General features: G+C 56.1%; 1 protein-coding gene and 1 long non-coding RNA gene across 2 annotated transcripts in view; one reads left to right on the plus strand and one right to left on the minus strand.

The window, feature by feature from the left end:
- The window catches only part of GAS6 (growth arrest specific 6), a 44548-nt gene extending 31742 nt beyond the window's left edge, over positions 1-12806 (minus strand). Inside the window, exons 1-2 of the mRNA XM_017518764.2 lie at positions 12548-12806; positions 12296-12462 (exon numbers count right to left, since the gene is read on the minus strand). Coding sequence (XP_017374253.1) covers positions 12296-12462; positions 12548-12629 — 249 coding nt within the window. The 5' untranslated portion in view covers positions 12630-12806. The remainder of the gene's footprint in view (positions 1-12295; positions 12463-12547) is intronic.
- Positions 12807-12995: 189 nt separating this feature from the next.
- LOC119469552 lies at positions 12996-15479 on the plus strand. Its single transcript, XR_005198377.1, has 2 exons — positions 12996-14061; positions 15006-15479. It is a non-coding gene; the product is annotated as an uncharacterized LOC119469552 (long non-coding RNA).
- The last annotated feature ends 333 nt before the right edge of the window (positions 15480-15812 follow it).

Here is a 15812-nt window from a genome sequence, read left to right on the forward strand (position 1 = left end):
ATGATGAGTGGGTGGATGGGTGAGTGGATGGATGGATGGATGGATGAGTGAATGGCTAGATGAATGGGTGGGTGAATGGATGATGAGTGGGTGGATGGGTGAGTGGATGGATGGATGGATGGATGAGTGAATGGCTAGATGAATGGGTGGGTGAATGCATGATGAGTGGGTGGATGGGTGAGTGGATGGATAGATGAATGAGTGAATGGATAGATGAGTGGGTGGATGGGTGAGTGGATGGATGGATGGATGGATGGATGGGTGAGTGGATGAATGAATGAGTGAATGGATAGATGAGTGGGTGGATGGGTGAGTGGATGGATGGATGGATGGATGGATGAGTGAATGGCTAGATGAATGGGTGGGTGAATGGATGATGAGTGGGTGGATGGGTGAGTGGATGGATAGATGAGTGGGTGGATGGGTGAGTGGATGAATGAATGAGTGAATGGATAGATGAGTGGGTGGATGGGTGAGTGGATGGATGGATGAATTAGTTAATGGATGGATGAATAGGTAGATGATGGATGATGAGTGGGCGGATGGGTGAGTGGATGGATGGATGAATGAGTGGATGGATGAGTGGGTAGATGGATGGATGATGAGAGGGTGGATGGGTGAGTGGATGGATGGATGAATGAGTGAATGGATAGATGAGTGGGTGGATGGGTGAGTGGATGGATGGATGGATGAGTGAATGGATAATGAGTTTGTGGATGAATGGATGATGAGTGGGTGGGTGAGTGGATGGATGGATGAATGAGTGAATGGATAGATGAATGGGTGGGTGAATGATGAGTGGGTGGATGGGTGAGTAGATGGATGGTTGAGCAAGTAGATGGAAAATGAATGAATGGGTGGGTGAATGAATGAATGAGTGGGCAAGTGCAAGGTCCTACAGTTTTCACTCCAACAAAGCACTGGATTCTCAGCTTCACTTAAATCATGTGTAAGTACCTGGAAGAAAAGTTGAAATCAATGCTCCCAGTGGGTTCATTTTGACAATATGGAAGCGTTTGCGTTATAATTTCTCAAGTTTACAAACTACCATGTGATTTTAACACTTAAATCCTTGTTACTACCTGACATGCGCCGGACCCACCCTTCCAGGTGAGAAGCATGGCACCCACTGCACAGAGGATGCAGCCATTAGGCTTCTGGGAGGCTTGTGGGCTTTGCCATTCCTGGCAGGGGTGACTCAGAGGGTGGCAGCGTCCTGGTCACCGCAGGGCCCCGTCCTGGACGAAGCAGCGCAGGTGCTCGGCCTGCGTTCCCGAGGCTTTGGGGCAACCGTGAGCAGCCCAGGACAGCTGTGCATGTGGCCCAATACAAATCTGTAAACTTTCTTAAAATATGAGACTTATGCATGGACCCTCTTTTTCGCTCATCAGCTACTGTTAGTGGTAATTTTATGTGCGACCCAAGACAATTCTTCAAATGTGTCCCACGGAAGCCAAAAGATTGGACACGGAAGCCAAAAGATTGGATACGGAAGCCAAAAGGGGGTTATGGGGCTGGTCGCGGCTGGGAGCCCCATCTGCAGAAGGTCCCGGTATGAACAGTGGAGGAGCGCCTCCTCTGACGCCTCCCTGACCGTGCCTGTCACCCGTTGGTTTTGTTAAGCATGGAGGAAACAGAGTCTGAAGCAGCCTGGAGGGAGCTGAGCCTGAGGACAGGAGCTTGGTCCGGCGGGGGTTTAATGGGAGGCCTCAAATTGTTCTGAAACTATAGTAAGTGTCTGATGAGCAGATGCCACCTCCAGACCCTGGCATCCACCTCTGCTGCCTTTGCTCTGCTCAGGAGAGCAGTGGGTGCTGGCAGAATCCATGGAAATTAGTGCATTGTCACGGGAAGACGCAAGCCCACCGATGCCCCTGCCCCGCTGACCACCAGACCCAGGTCTCCCCCACTCAAAGCCACCTACAGGGCAAAGGTCAAGCATAGCAGAGAGCTACATACTGACCCCCAGAATGGGTCCACCTCGGACACCAGGCTGTAGCCTGGTCTGGAGCTGGGCTGCCCATGCGGCTACCCCACCAGCTCCATAATGACCTTTGACCTGGGGGCAAGCTTCTTCCCCCAGAGCTGTGGTTCAGAACAAGGTGGGGTGACCTCCCCACACCACAGTGGGAATCAGGCAGGACCCAGCCTGTGAACAGGCCCTCCAAGGGGCTGGGGGGATTCTGCCCTGGGTCTGCTCTGGGGCCACTGCCTACCTGCCTGAAGCTTGGCGAGGGTTTCCATTGGTCTCTCAGTCCAACTAGACCCTGGGAGGGCCCATTCGCTTTCCAAAAATGGCCAAAACCTACATGCGGTGACGGCACCCAACACAGCACATTAACAAGACAGGAAACAGTTCCGGCACGAAGCGCACTAGACTGGTAGCACCTCAAGCAGTCTAACATCAGGCAGGAAGGTTCCAGAACACTTCCTCAACACCCTCACCTCCAATCCACTGTAACTCCGTGGGCCCAGCAAGGCCTCTGCCTGGGGGGTTGGGGAGGCCGGCCAGGGGATTAAGGGCACGGCCCCTCCTGACGGTCACGCATCCTTGGGCCACGTCCCTGCAGAGCTGCAGTGAGGAGCAGAGGTCTGTGAACGTGGAGAGCCCTCTGCAAAAAGCCAACGTCAGTCCTGCATAAATCTTTCTGTGTGAGCTTCATCTGCATTCACACAGCAAACAGTGGTTATTTTTCAGTGTGCTAAGAATGTATTACTCTTAGCAAACAGCAGCCATAAATTTTGTTTCCAGAAATCTCTATCTCACTGGACAAGTGGGCTGAGTCTGCTGAGTGCAAGGACTTTTGCTTATCAACACCATAATTTTCTCTGATGTTTTCCATGGGAAACAGTCACGAGAATTCACTAACTCTTTGACCATAACGTTGTCTTCCAAGAACTTGACTTCTAAAAGAAAGCTCGGAGTAACACCCGTGGGAACTGCCCTTGGGGAGTCTTCCTTTCTCAGTGCTTGCAGAGCCTCTGAAGAGCTGCCGTCTTACAGACCCTTGGCCTGGCTGCCCGGCTCTGCTCATGTTCTTCTAGCTTGAGACATGCAAAATCCTTTCCTTCCTTCCGAATTCATTTCCTGGGTCTTCACACCCTCAGCAGCCTGCTCCAGCCCTGAGTAGAGCGGCGGCACCCAAGGCCCCCAGCCCAGAGGACTCCAGGCTGACCTGGAGGGAGACGGCCCGGGGTGGTGCAGTCAGTGCACCCGCACGGTCATCCACACCCAGGGTCAGCAGCGACAGGCACCTCTGCCCTCCTTGAAGCTCATGCCCAGTGTGCCTTCCCTTGCTGGGAGCTCTTGCTGGGAGTTCATCCTGGGTGTGACCAGCAGGGCAGACATGGGTGCTAGGAACAGCCTCTGTAGCTGACTGCACAGGTGTGAGCACCCCTCCATGCCACACAGCGCCAAGGTGGTGCCTGAACTGGTGGGTAACCAAGCTCTTCTCACAGAAGCCACGAGACCCACATCAGTGTCTCCCACAGGCTTCGTGGCAGATGGGACAGGGGAGCTCGTGTGGCTTCCGGCAGCTGCACAGCAGTAATGCCGAGACTCACTGCCCATCTCTGCCTGCAACACACAGCACGCTCCCGACAGCCCCCAGCAGGGTGCCCAGCGGTGCGCAGCATTCAGTGTGCGAGTGTGGACGCAGTGAAGAAGAGCTGCAGCCTCCTGCCCCACCTTGGGCCAGCGCTGGCTCTCGGCGAGGAAGGCCCGCTGTCTTTCAGGGCAAGCCCCACCAAGGCCCATCTCTCCTAACTGCAGAGTAGTGACTGTTTTGTGCCATTTGGCAGCATCTGTGGGGACCCAGAGAGAAGCCAGTCGGAAAGACGCAGTTGTCGGATGGGAGGGATGCCGGCCACTTAAACGCTGCGAGAAGAGAGGCCCAGGACACACCACAGTCGGCACGGGGTGGGGAGAAGGGGGCCGGGCAGCACTAACGAGAGAGGGCAGTCTGCGGAGGAGGAGGAGGGGAGGAGGAAGGAGGGCGCTCCGTGCCCACCACGGCCCGGCGCGTCACTGTCCTGGGAGCAGCCTTGTGCCCGCAGTGGCTGCTGTGAGGAGGAAGTGGGACGTCTCACTGCGACTGCTTTGGGAGAAACAAGATGGGGTATTTTTGTATATTCTGATCAGATAAAATGGCAAAATAAAAAGGTTGTGAGCACAGGGCCAGTGATTCCGCAGTTACAACAGGGAGGGCTTGATGCCCGCCTCTGGGGAGGGCGTCTCCTGCACACGGTGCCCACGCTTCAGGCTGCACACACATGCCTTGGACCCAAGTTCGCCTGGAGAGGTGCTGACAGCTCCAAGAAAATGTCCTAACCTTGGAGCCTGGGGCCTGGGCTTCCATCTGAGTCTTCCCCACAAAAAGCAAACTGGGACCAGTCCCTCAATAAAGTCCTGGCCACCGAAGCACAGAATGAGAGGGTGCCTGAGTCTTGCCAGCCACAACATTCTACCACCCCAGGACAGACACTACTGCAAAATCCGTGTTTGTTCCCGGCTTGCAAAAGGGAGGTTTATTCAGCCTCTCCGGATCCAAGGGGAGCTCCTGGCTGGACCCAGGGCCCTGACGAGCTGCTCTGTGGGACGCTGAGCGGCTCAGTTCCCTTGAAAGGGCAGCTGTACCATTGAGCGTGACTCAACCCAAAGATCCAACCTGCAGGGTCCCGGACAGGAAGCCGGCCTGCCGCTGCCACTTCTGCGGGGGAGCCACGCCCCGGCCTCTCCTACAGGGCTCCTGGCCTCTCCCACGGGGCTCCCAGCCTCTCCCACATGGCTCCCAGCCTGCGCTCTGCCCCGCTGATGTAAGGACAGTAAAGGCAAGCGGTGACCTGACTGCAACCACCACCAACAGTGGCCAGGCGCGCACACAAACACAAGCCATGCACATCCCGGCAGCTGCCTGAGGGACGGGCTTCTCCTCAGGCTTTATCCAAGCTGAGCTAGTCAGAGGCCAGATGACCAGGCCCGCGCCCTGAAGCCGCCTGGGTTGCTCTGAGGACTGGGGGGACTTAAAGCTCGCCTGGACTCCTCTTGTGGCTGGGACACATCTCTCTAGTGGACTGGCTGCCTTTGGCATTGCGAGGGACCAGCCAGGCATGTGGGTTAGTGCCTTCCTCTGGCCCTACTGAGCAGCCGTACTCAGGTTCAAAGGCAAACCCGCCGTTACGGTGAAGCCAGGGGCTCTGCAGCCCAGCACAACACACCTGCCAGGCCAGGTTCATGAGACTCACGCTCCGAGCCCCTGACACACACCAGCTCCCTGCAGCCGCCGGTGCTTCACGCGCCCCCACCAGCGCCACTGAGCCCTCGCGTGAGTGCTGGCACACTCAGTCACCTGTGCACAGAGGAGCACACGCGGGGCCACGGCGCCGCCAAGTCCTGCTCTACCCCAGCCCCGGTGAGCACAGGAGTTAATGACTGATGGCGTGGGCCCTCCAGCTCGAATGCCCAGGACACGCTGGAGCCCTCACAGGCTTCTCAGCCCCGCGGGACCTCAGTGTCCACATCTGTAAAATGGCACAGTGGCAGCTGCTACAGTGTCGTGCGGATGTAACAACCTCACACGTGGAGATGCCGAGGACTGCGTGGCACGATTCATCTCTCAGACTAACGGACAAGCTTAGCCACGGTTCTGAGAACCGAGTGGCCGCGTTCTTCATGGGAGTTTCAGCACTTGCTGCCGCTATTCAGTTGCCAAGGTTGAAATAAACAGAAAGCTGGCCTGCCTGTAAACACTGTCATGTATCCCCACAAGTGTGGAAAGGAGGCGAAGTGTCTTCCAGGTGTGGGGGAGAGGGTCCAGCCGCACCCAATGCCCACCGTGCCTCCCTGAGAGCTCCCCCATACAGGCTGCCCTCATCTGGTTGGGCAGGAAGGCCTAGCTCCCTACCGCAGGCCTCTGCTTCTGTAGGATGGTCAGCTTGGCAATGCTGAAAAGAAACACGGTTGACTCAGAGCGTGGCCTTACTGTACTGTGACAGTCCTGGAGGGGAGCCTGTCCCAGGCTGGCCAAGCGCTTGACCTTTGTATGCTGAGAATCCGCCACTGCAGCCACCCGCCCAGGCTGAGAGCTGGCTGGGTTGAGCCGTGTGTTTTCCATGGAGACCCAAGTTCCAAGGGGAGGTCATCACAAAACTGGGTTTAGCAGGTCTGGGGACAGATGTAGAAAAAATGTATTTTCTTGTCATGGGCACTAACACTGGAAGGAAACAAATGTCACCTATAATTTGAAAACAAAGCCTGAGAAAATTAGTAGAACATTAACAAGGCCCAATGCACTTTACTGTTTCTTTTGAATATTATACTTTTAATCAACCCCAGTTAGAGCAGACGGTGCCTCTGTCAGAGTGAAATGCAAAACTGATATTGTTCTTAATTTCTTCCCCTTCCAGCTCCCCTTTAAAAATTATTTTAAAACTTTAGAAATGAACCTTTCACTTAGACAGGGGCAAAATTTACAAGGCATACACACCAGGTTTGCAACAAAATCACTGGAATGTAAAAACTATGGCAGAGGCCAGAGCATTTCCAGCATCCACTATGAAACCCTTAAACAATGAGCTTTCATTGGAGAAACCGCTCTCAATTTTAACCGTAGAAAAACAGGGAAAAGGAAGGATGAGGAAACCTGGATGCCTGTCAATGGCTCTGGGGTGAAACCATAACCTGGGACACGCTCAGCATGCCCCAGCTAGCAAGCTTAATGCCCCTTCACTCAGAAGCTCGAGGAAGAAGCCATAAGCAATCGCGTCCTAAAAGGGCGTTTTGTTCCTAAATAACAAAGGGAGACGTTCAGCGTTTCTCAAAACGTCTTTAATTAGAGTTTTCCACAGATGTGAAGCTCTCCGGCTCGGGTGAGGGTGTCGTGTGCAGGGCCTGGCACTCGGCTGCCTCCGAGAAAGCCCTGGGGGAGCCTGGCACCAAGTGTCTGCAGACGCCGGGGTGGAAACAAGCCTCTGCACAGGTGCAGGTACAGGCAGGGGCCGCAGAGCCAGCACGGAACACGGCCCTCCCAGGCCAGACGCAGCTCCACCTGCCCACCTGCAGGCCTCAGGAGGGGCCCAGGAGGAAGGGCCTTGACCGCAGGGCTCTGGCCTCTCAGGCAGGAGGTTCTGGGATTGGAGAGACGCTGGGAGTCGGGGGAAGCTGGGGTCACAGAGCCCCGGGAGCTTGTCTCCCTTTTCAGTGATCCCTATGCAGCTGTCGGTGCTCTTCTGACCCCAAAGTTGTGGAAAGAGAAACCTGTGTGACAGGGTACAGGCATCTCTGTGTGTGTCTGTGCATGCACGTGTGTCTGTCTGGGTGTGCCTGTGCATGTACATGTGTCTGGGTGTGTCTGTGTGTGTCTGTGCATGCACGTGTGTCTGGGTGTCTGTGTCTGCATGCACGTGTGTCTGGGTGTCTGTGTGTGTCTGTACATGTACGTGTGTCTGGACATCTGTGCATCTGTGCATGCATGTGTGTCGGTGTGTCTGTGCATGTACATGTGTCTGGGTGTCTGTGTGTGTCTGTGCATGCATGTGTGTCTGGGTGTGTCTGTGCATGAGCATGTCTGGGTGTCTGTGTGTGTCTTTGCATGCACATGTGTCTGGGTGTGTCTGTGTGTCTGTGCATGCATGTCTGTGTGCATGGACGTGTGCCTGGGTGTGTCTGTGTGCATGCATGTGTGTGTGTGTCTATGCATGTGTGTCTGGGTGTGTCTGTGTGTGCATGTGACTGGGCATCCATGTGCCTACCTGTGTGTACATGTCATATTGTGCACGTATGGGCATGACTGTCACTTTGTGTGCCTGTGTGTACATGTATCTATGTGAATGTATGCGTGTGTGTACGTCTGTTTGTGTGACTGTACATGTGTGCGTGACTGTACATGTGTGCATGCCTGTTAGTGTGTGTGTGTATCTATGTGAATATGTGCATGTGTGTGTACATGTCTTAGTGTCTGCCTGCGCATGTGTGCATGTCTGTCAGTGTGTATGCCTGTGTACGTGTATCTATGTGAATGTGAATGAAGGCCGGGCGCGGTGGCTCAAGCCTGTAATCCCAGCACTTTGGGAGGCCGAGGCGGGTGGATCACGAGGTCAAGAGATCGAGACCATCCTGGTCAACATGGTGAAACCCCGTCTCTACTAAAAATACAAAAAATTAGCTGGGCATGGTGGTGCGTGCCTGTAATCCCAGCTACTCAGGAGGCTGAGGCAGGAGAATTGCCTGAACCCAGGAGGCGGAGGTTGCGGTGAGCCGAGATCGCGCCATTGCACTCCAGCCTGGGTAACAAGAGTGAAACTCTGTCTCAAAAAAAAAAAAAAAAAAAAAGTGAATGTGTGTACATGTCTGTTAGTACATGTGTGCCTGTGCGTGTGTGCATGTGTATCTGTGTCTATGGGAATGCATGTACATGTGTGCATGTGTCTGTGTGGGTGTGCCTGTGCACACCTGTATCCATGTGTCAGTACCTATCTGTGCAGGTATCTGTGTGACTGTGTGTGCATGTGCACATGTGTCTGTGTGTGGGAGTGTGCTGCAGCCTCTGTCAAGGCAGGGCAGGGAGGTCTCAGCCTGGCCATCATCTTCCCCACCAGGCACCCCCACATTGCACAGCCCTCCCCTCCACTGGGACCTTATCACCCCAACATCTGGGCCTGCATCCCAGCCAAGTGACTATCTTCAAGTGGGGACTCAGAGGGGTTTTCATTTCCACACAGGGTGCCCCTTCCACAGCTCTTCCTGAGGAATCCACAGGTCAGGGAAAACGTGCTTGGAGGGCACACGCAGTTTAGGACCAGCCAGCAACTTTCAAAATGGATGCACCAACATCCCATGCAGAGAATCCCTCACCACCAGCAGTGGGAGAGGAGAGAGACTGGGACAGAGAGAGAGACACAGAAGGAGACAGAGAAAGAGATGGGGAAGGGAGACCTGGCCTTGGAGCACAGGCGTGGCCATGTGTGGTGCGGGTACAGGTGTACTGCTAACCAGGCCAACCCTCAGGGAAGGTGCCAGCCCTTGGTGGATACCGCACTTTGTATTTCACATGAAGCCTGGTGATGGGATCAAGAACCACAGCCAGGATGATTTTCCTGCACACAAGCCAGGGATCAAAGTGCACAAACAGGCTCCCAGGCAGGCATGGAGGACCTGGACGGTAGGGCTGGGCTGGGATAACTCTCCAGTCTACGATCCTTTCTGGAATCATGGGTGACTACGGAGATCTTATCAGGTGCTGGAACCCGATGGCCTTAAAGGATTTAGCAAAAAGGTGATGGGCCTGGGGAGCTGGGGAGCTTTAGCAGAGACGTGGTGGGGAGTCACACTTGTCCTCTCTGAATTAGAAACTCAGAGACTCCAGGCTAGGAACCCAGCAGGGAGAGGCAAGGACAGGGAGAAAGAATAACAATATGTAAAGGAAAACAAGATAAGGAGAAGGACTGGGGTGGAGAGCAGGGAGGCCTGTGGGGGCAGCCCAGCCTGAAGGAATGTGGGGGGAGGAGCACAGCTTCAGCAGGGAGGGTTGGGGAAGCGAGAGGAGCGTCCCTGCCAGCAGAGCAGGGCTTTAAACCACAGGTGTGTGGTGAGGGCCGCAGCTTGGGAGGGGTGCTGTGCTTGGTACCTGCCTGCTGAAAGCCAGGGGTCTGTAGAGCAGGTGCTTCCCTCACAACCAGGAAGAAGCCCCACCGGGGGTCAGTGGGACACACTGCAGGCAGGTGAGCACACAGGTGAGCCTGGAGTCTAGGAGGGGTGCTGTGCTCAGTATCCACCAGCTGGAAGCCGGGGATCTACAGAGCAGACTCTCCCCTCACAACCAGAAAGAAGCCTCAGTGTGGGCCAGTGGGATGTGCTGCAGGCAGGTGGGCATGCAGGGACGCACACAGGTGAGCTTGGAGCCTGGGGAGCTGGCTCCAGCTGTCCCTTCCCCCCCTCGTAGGAGGCTGCCCCAGGGGAAGCTGCCAGGGCTGGGTAGGTGTGTGTTAACTAATGGGGGCTAGGCACTTCCACATCCTAAAGTGGCAGGGGGCTGGGGGCAGGTGAGATCAGTTCCTGAAGGTGGGCCCTGGCCTAGCTTGGACCACCTTCCCTACAACCACCTGTGGAGGACCACACATCAGGACCCTGGGCCTGGGGAGGCCAGGGACCCAAGGACGCTCTGACAGTCGCACTGCCAGGTCCTGGTCACCTCTTCAGCTCAGGCCACAGCCCTTGTCCTCAATCAGCCTCACCCCACAAAATGTAAAACAAGTGGCACTGCAAAGACAAGGCGAGCTCGGACCAGCATTCCTTGGGGAGCCCCTGGCTGTTGACGGGGGTGGGGGAAGCTGTGGATGACTTTCACGCCTTAGCAGGGAGTTGTGCTTGGACGGTCCCCTGGGGCCGGGGGTGTCCGGAGGGTGTGGCAGAGGATGCAATAGAGACTAGGATCCCCGGAGGGGCGGGCCTGCCGTGCGGGAGCCGGCTGGGACTTAGCCAGCTGCTGGACCCTGCCCCAACCGTGATCTCACCAGCAACCACCTGCCCGCAGTCACTGGAAACAGACAGCAAGCCAACAGCCAGATCCAGAAACCAGAGGGAACGCTGCCCCCAGAGAGGCAAGGGCTTGACCAGCACTGATCTCCAGGGAGGCTGGCAGAGGGAGAGCAGGAGGTTATCATTTGGCGAGGGGCAGGGAAGGAGGGCAGAACTCTGGGAACCGAGATGCTGCTGCCGTGAAAAGGAGCCGGCAGGGGCTGCTGGGGCCAGGCCGCCCCAACATCAAAGCCACACGCAGGAGGGTGAGAGGGACGAACACATCCCAGCATGAAACCATCTGACGCAACCGCAGTTGTACTAAAATCACGGGTCCTGAGTGCTGTTTTCATTTCCTTGTCTTCATTTCACACCTTTGTAAATAAAGTTATTAAATTAAAATCGGAAAACCAGGTCGGGGACAGGCTGCAGGTAGAACAGCACAGCATGCCCAGCCAGCGTTCGGTCCCATGGACACGGGCCCTGCGTTGCTGGGGGACAGCGAGGGGGGCTGCATGGGGCGCGGACCGTGGGGTGGGGGCGACCCTGCTGGTCTCAACTCCCCTCGCCAGCACGCCCCATGCCACAGTCCCGGCGCACGCAGAATGTTCCAGGTGAGGATGCAGATGAAGGGGACCCACCCCACAGCCAGGCGGTGACTCCGGGCGACAAAGTACACAGGCCCACGGCTGAGACAGGAAGCCCTCGGCCAGTGGCACAGGACGGGATTCATCATTAAAGAAACCGGAAAACAGGCCGGAGAGCGACCGGCCAGGCTGCATGGAAGGAGGGCAGAGGCCCGTGGGGCAGGGGATGCGGAGGGCAGCCGGGAACAGCGCCAGGCGCGTCACCTCTGCAGGGCTGAGCTATGCCCACAGGTGCACAGTGGCCGGCCCACAGCCTCACAGCTTCTCAGAAAAGCAGATCTGAGAGGGGTCAAGTCAACCACTAGACATGCAAGTGGAAACAGCCTCCATGGTCTCCAGAACCACGCCGTTAGCTCAGGGGGCATGATTGACTCCACCCAGGAGCAGATTTTAAAAGGACCATTCTAGCAGAACGGAAAACTTCGCTGTGAAATCACCCTGACTTCAGGGCGGGAGGGACGCCAGTGGGAATCCACACCTTCTCGGACTTTCCAAAGTCAGCAGCTCCCCGAGCCCGCAGGACCCGGCGGCCAGGCAGTCCTCACACCGGCTCCTGCGGGGGGCCCCGGGCGCCCCGCCTCCCCCAAGGACCTTCCTAACCGAGGGGCGCTGCGCGGGCACCGCGGGTCCTGAACGCACCCGCCGCTTCCCGGGGAGCACCTGGCAGCGAGGGGCCGCCCTCCCTCCCCTCCCGCGTGCGCCCCGCTCGATTCCTGGAATCATATTTTTGGACCTGCAGCTGCAACACTTCCCGCCCTCAGCCCTTTCGATTCCTCTTTCGGGAGGGGTCGCTCTGCTCCCCTCTCCGGGAGGACCGAGGCCCCTCACCTCCCGCGCGGCCGAGGGGGGGCGTCTGCATTTTAACCATTGTGTTTCCTCCGCGCTTGCAGAGCGGACTCCCGGCTTCCCCGCGGGGAGGCGTCTGACCGCGAGCGCTTCCTGGACAGCCCCGCGGCGTCCCCCGGCCCTGCCTCCTCCCGACCCGCGCGGGGCTCCTGGGGCCGCCGGGCAGGGGCGTGGGGGCGCGGGGCGGGCCCGGGGCTCCTGGCACCCCGAGGCCAGGCCCCGCCCGGAGAGGCTGGGGGCGCGCGGGGGGCCCGGCCCGCCGCCTCCCACCCGCCCGCCGGCCGCTCACCGTCTCGGGGTCGTTCTCGAACACCTCCCGCGCCTCCTCGCGGCTGCACAGCTCCTCCACGCACTCGCGCTCCAGGTGGCCCTGCTTGGCCTCCTCGAAGACCTGGTAGGCGCGGCGCTGCCTGGGCCGCAGGAACTGCGTGGCCTCGCGCGCCGGCAACAGCGCCGCTGCCGGGGAGAGACGGGGCCGCGTCAAGCCGCGCCCGGAGCCGCCTGCGCTCCCGGGGACGGGGCCTCGGGCCGCGGGACTCACCGAGCGCGCACTCCGGGGCCAGCAGCAGCAGCAGCAGCGCGGCGCGCAGGGCGGCGGGCCCGGGCGGGGGCGAGGGGGCCATGGCGGGCCGGGGACGCGCGGTCACAGCGCCCGGGAGGCCGAGGCGAGGCGCGGGCGCCGCGGGGCGGAGGCTCCGGTCATCCCGTCCTGGCGGCCCTGAAGGTCACATCGCGGCGGCAGCGGCAGCGGCGGCACCTCAGGCGCTCGGTCTGGGCGGGCTCGGGCGGCGGCGCGCGGGGAGGCGGCGGGGGCGGGCCCAGCGCGCGGGCGGGGCGCGGGCTCCCGGGAGGCTCCGGGCAGAGCGGGGCGTCCGGGGCGCGGGGCGCGGGGCGCGGGGCGCGGGAGAGGAGCGTGGCCCGGGCGGGGGGCGTCTCCACCAGCGGGGGGCGCAGGAGGGGCCACCCGGCTCCCCGCGGCAGGTACGTTCTGCCGCGTTCCCGCTGTCGTTGGGGAGCCTCGCATCCCCAGCCCGCGCTCCCCCCGAGCCTGCTGCAGCCTCTTCGGGGCCGTCATTCTCAGGCGCGGTTTGTCAAGGCTGAAAACCTCCCAAAGAAAAGATCCACGAGGTCAGATCCCATCCCACGGGGCGGGCGAGTGAAATGCGCTGGTTTCCTTTTGTAATCTGTTTTTCATGACGCTGACATTCACAGTCTTGGGGTTTCCCAGGAGGTATTTGGGCTGAAAGCAGCATTGTGCTTGTCTTCAGAGACCAAGACTTTCTGGCTCTTGCTTGGAATATTTCGCAAAGTCATAGGCAGAACACAGGCAAACGCACAGACCCGAAGCACGGCGGGCCGCTCGCGGGGGACGGGCCAGGCGGTTAGCCCGGCGTGCCCCGGGCGGGAGGAGGGAACTGGGGTGCTCCCCCCCGGAGAACCCTGCTCTGGAAGTCCCCACCCCGCACAATGCGCTGGAGAGGGGCAGTGAGTCAGCACCCCACCCCAGGTGGATGGCCATTTTGCCCAGCGCGCTCGACGCTGAGATTGTCAGATCGCAGTTTCTCTTTGCTTTCTGTGACTGGGAGGATGGAATGCGATTGCTGGTAGAAATCTTTGAGGTCGTTGGTCTGAAAGTGGATTTAATGATATGTTAATTTAGGCAGATGAGCGTCCGTGGGAATGATCTTCAAAAAGAATTTAAAATGGGATAGCGAAGTCATCGGCACCTGAGTCTAAACCAGGACTACCAGGCACGCCCATGCCAGCTGGTTACCGAAGCAGGCCGAGTGAGGGGTGCACCTGGGCTTCTGCCTTGCAACCACCGTGGCTACTTCAAAAGAATATTATTGCATTAACTTTCCTGCTTGTTCTTGAGGGTTAGGGTTTCAAAAATCGGATGGGGTGATACATGCTTTAGTCAGTATTTACACGGCTCCTTAATCACTTCATTGGACAAGTAGTTCATTGAGCACCCACCGTATACCACGCAGTGTTCAAGGCACTTCCAGTCATTTCCTAAGGGTAACAGCTGCCCGTGGATAAACTTCAAAGTGTGTAAACTCCTAAAAATTGTTCGTAATTAATTTCTGCACATTTTTGTCGTTTTGGGGAAGAGAGTTTATGGAGCTCATGCAATTCTTAGAATTATTTGATCCCTTTAGGAATGAGCTTCTCCAGCCTCTGCCTGCTCCTCTGGGACAAACTACACCTGGACGTGGGCACACTGCTTTGGGTCATTAGGTATCAGGAAGACCTCAGTTGGATGGAGCAGTTCCCCTGGCCTGCTTTTAGTCTGGACCCCCTGCTCATTCCTCATATTCTTATTTCAGCCTTTCCACTGAGTTACTGTCCCAGTAATGACAATGGCTCCCATCATGCAGAGACTTGTTTGATAAAAGGCATTCACATGCAACTGTTCATTTTGATTTCTATAACTGGGGAGTACAGAAAGCAAACCTGGGCTACAATGGAGGATGTCTCCATGACCCCAGATAACGCCAAAATCCTTAACCTCGTTGTCAGTGCAGGAAATTCGCTCTAAGGTAGACATGGAAAACAAATAAGAAACAATTTGGATGTGTTTCAAAAATGGAGAGAGTTGTCAGGCACTATATTATACAACCTGAACTAGCAATGATGAAGTAGACAGTTCACCTCCACAGCGGGCAGGAGCTTGGACCCAGGGCAGTGGATGTTTCACGCAGATGGTTAACCAGTCTGTGGCCATGAGGTGGAAAGCTGGTGGCTCCTCTTTTCAGGGGTAAGCTAGGATGAAGGGCGGAAGTGGGACAGGAGTGGGGTGTCTGTAGAGAAATGAAAGTTCTGCATTGCGTCTTCTGTCATTACTGCCAGTGATAATTCCATGGCAATCGGACCTTCCCTTCATCTGTACATACAATAAATGTGAGTTTAGCACCCGGTACTTTGTCTTAAAAGATGCTGTGTTAGGTACAGTCAATTGTGTAGTCATACTTAGCTTTTCTTTGCTTGTGTTTCAGACAGTTTTATTGAGGTGAAGTGGAAATACAGGAAACTACACGCAGATTTTGGCATATCTGCGACGTGTACACCTGTGAAGCCATCATCACAATCACGTTAGGGACTACATCCATCACCCAAAAAAGTGTTCTCATGTCCTTTGGTAGTTCCTCCTCCTAAATGTCCCCACTCCACCACGTATCCCAGTCCATAGAGAAAACCACTGACCAGATTTATATCACTGTAGATTTATTTGCTTTTTCTAGACTTTCATATAAAAAAGAATCATACTGTATGTATACTTTTCTGTCTTTTCTTCACTTAATGTTTACTTTCAGAATCATCTATCTTGTTGCAGGTATCGATAATGCATTCCCGTTTATTGCTCAGTAGTAGTCCACGGTATGGGCACAACACAATTTATCATTCACCTGTTGAGGGACATTTTACTTGTTTCTAAATTTTTACTATTACAAATAAAGCTGCTGTGGACATTTGTGTGTACATCCATTGTGTGGACATTGTGTGCACATGTGCTTCCATTTCTCGGGGGAAATATTTAGGAGCACAGTGTCTGGATCACATGGCAGGTATTTAACTTTTTAAACTGTTTTTCAAAGTAGTTGTACCATTTTACATTTTCACCATCAGTGCATGAGGGTTTCATTTTCTCCACATCCCCACCCATACTTTCTGTGGTCACTTTAAAAATTTTTAGTCACTCTCGTATGTATATAGTGGTATTTCATTGTAGTTTAAATTTGCATTTTTCAAATAACTAGTGATGTTGAACATATTTTATTGTGCTTATTGCCATCCAGGAATCT

Source organism: Cebus imitator, unplaced genomic scaffold (genome assembly GCF_001604975.1).
Source record: "Cebus imitator isolate Cc_AM_T3 unplaced genomic scaffold, Cebus_imitator-1.0 Scaffold703, whole genome shotgun sequence".
Lineage (NCBI taxonomy): Eukaryota > Metazoa > Chordata > Mammalia > Primates > Cebidae > Cebus > Cebus imitator.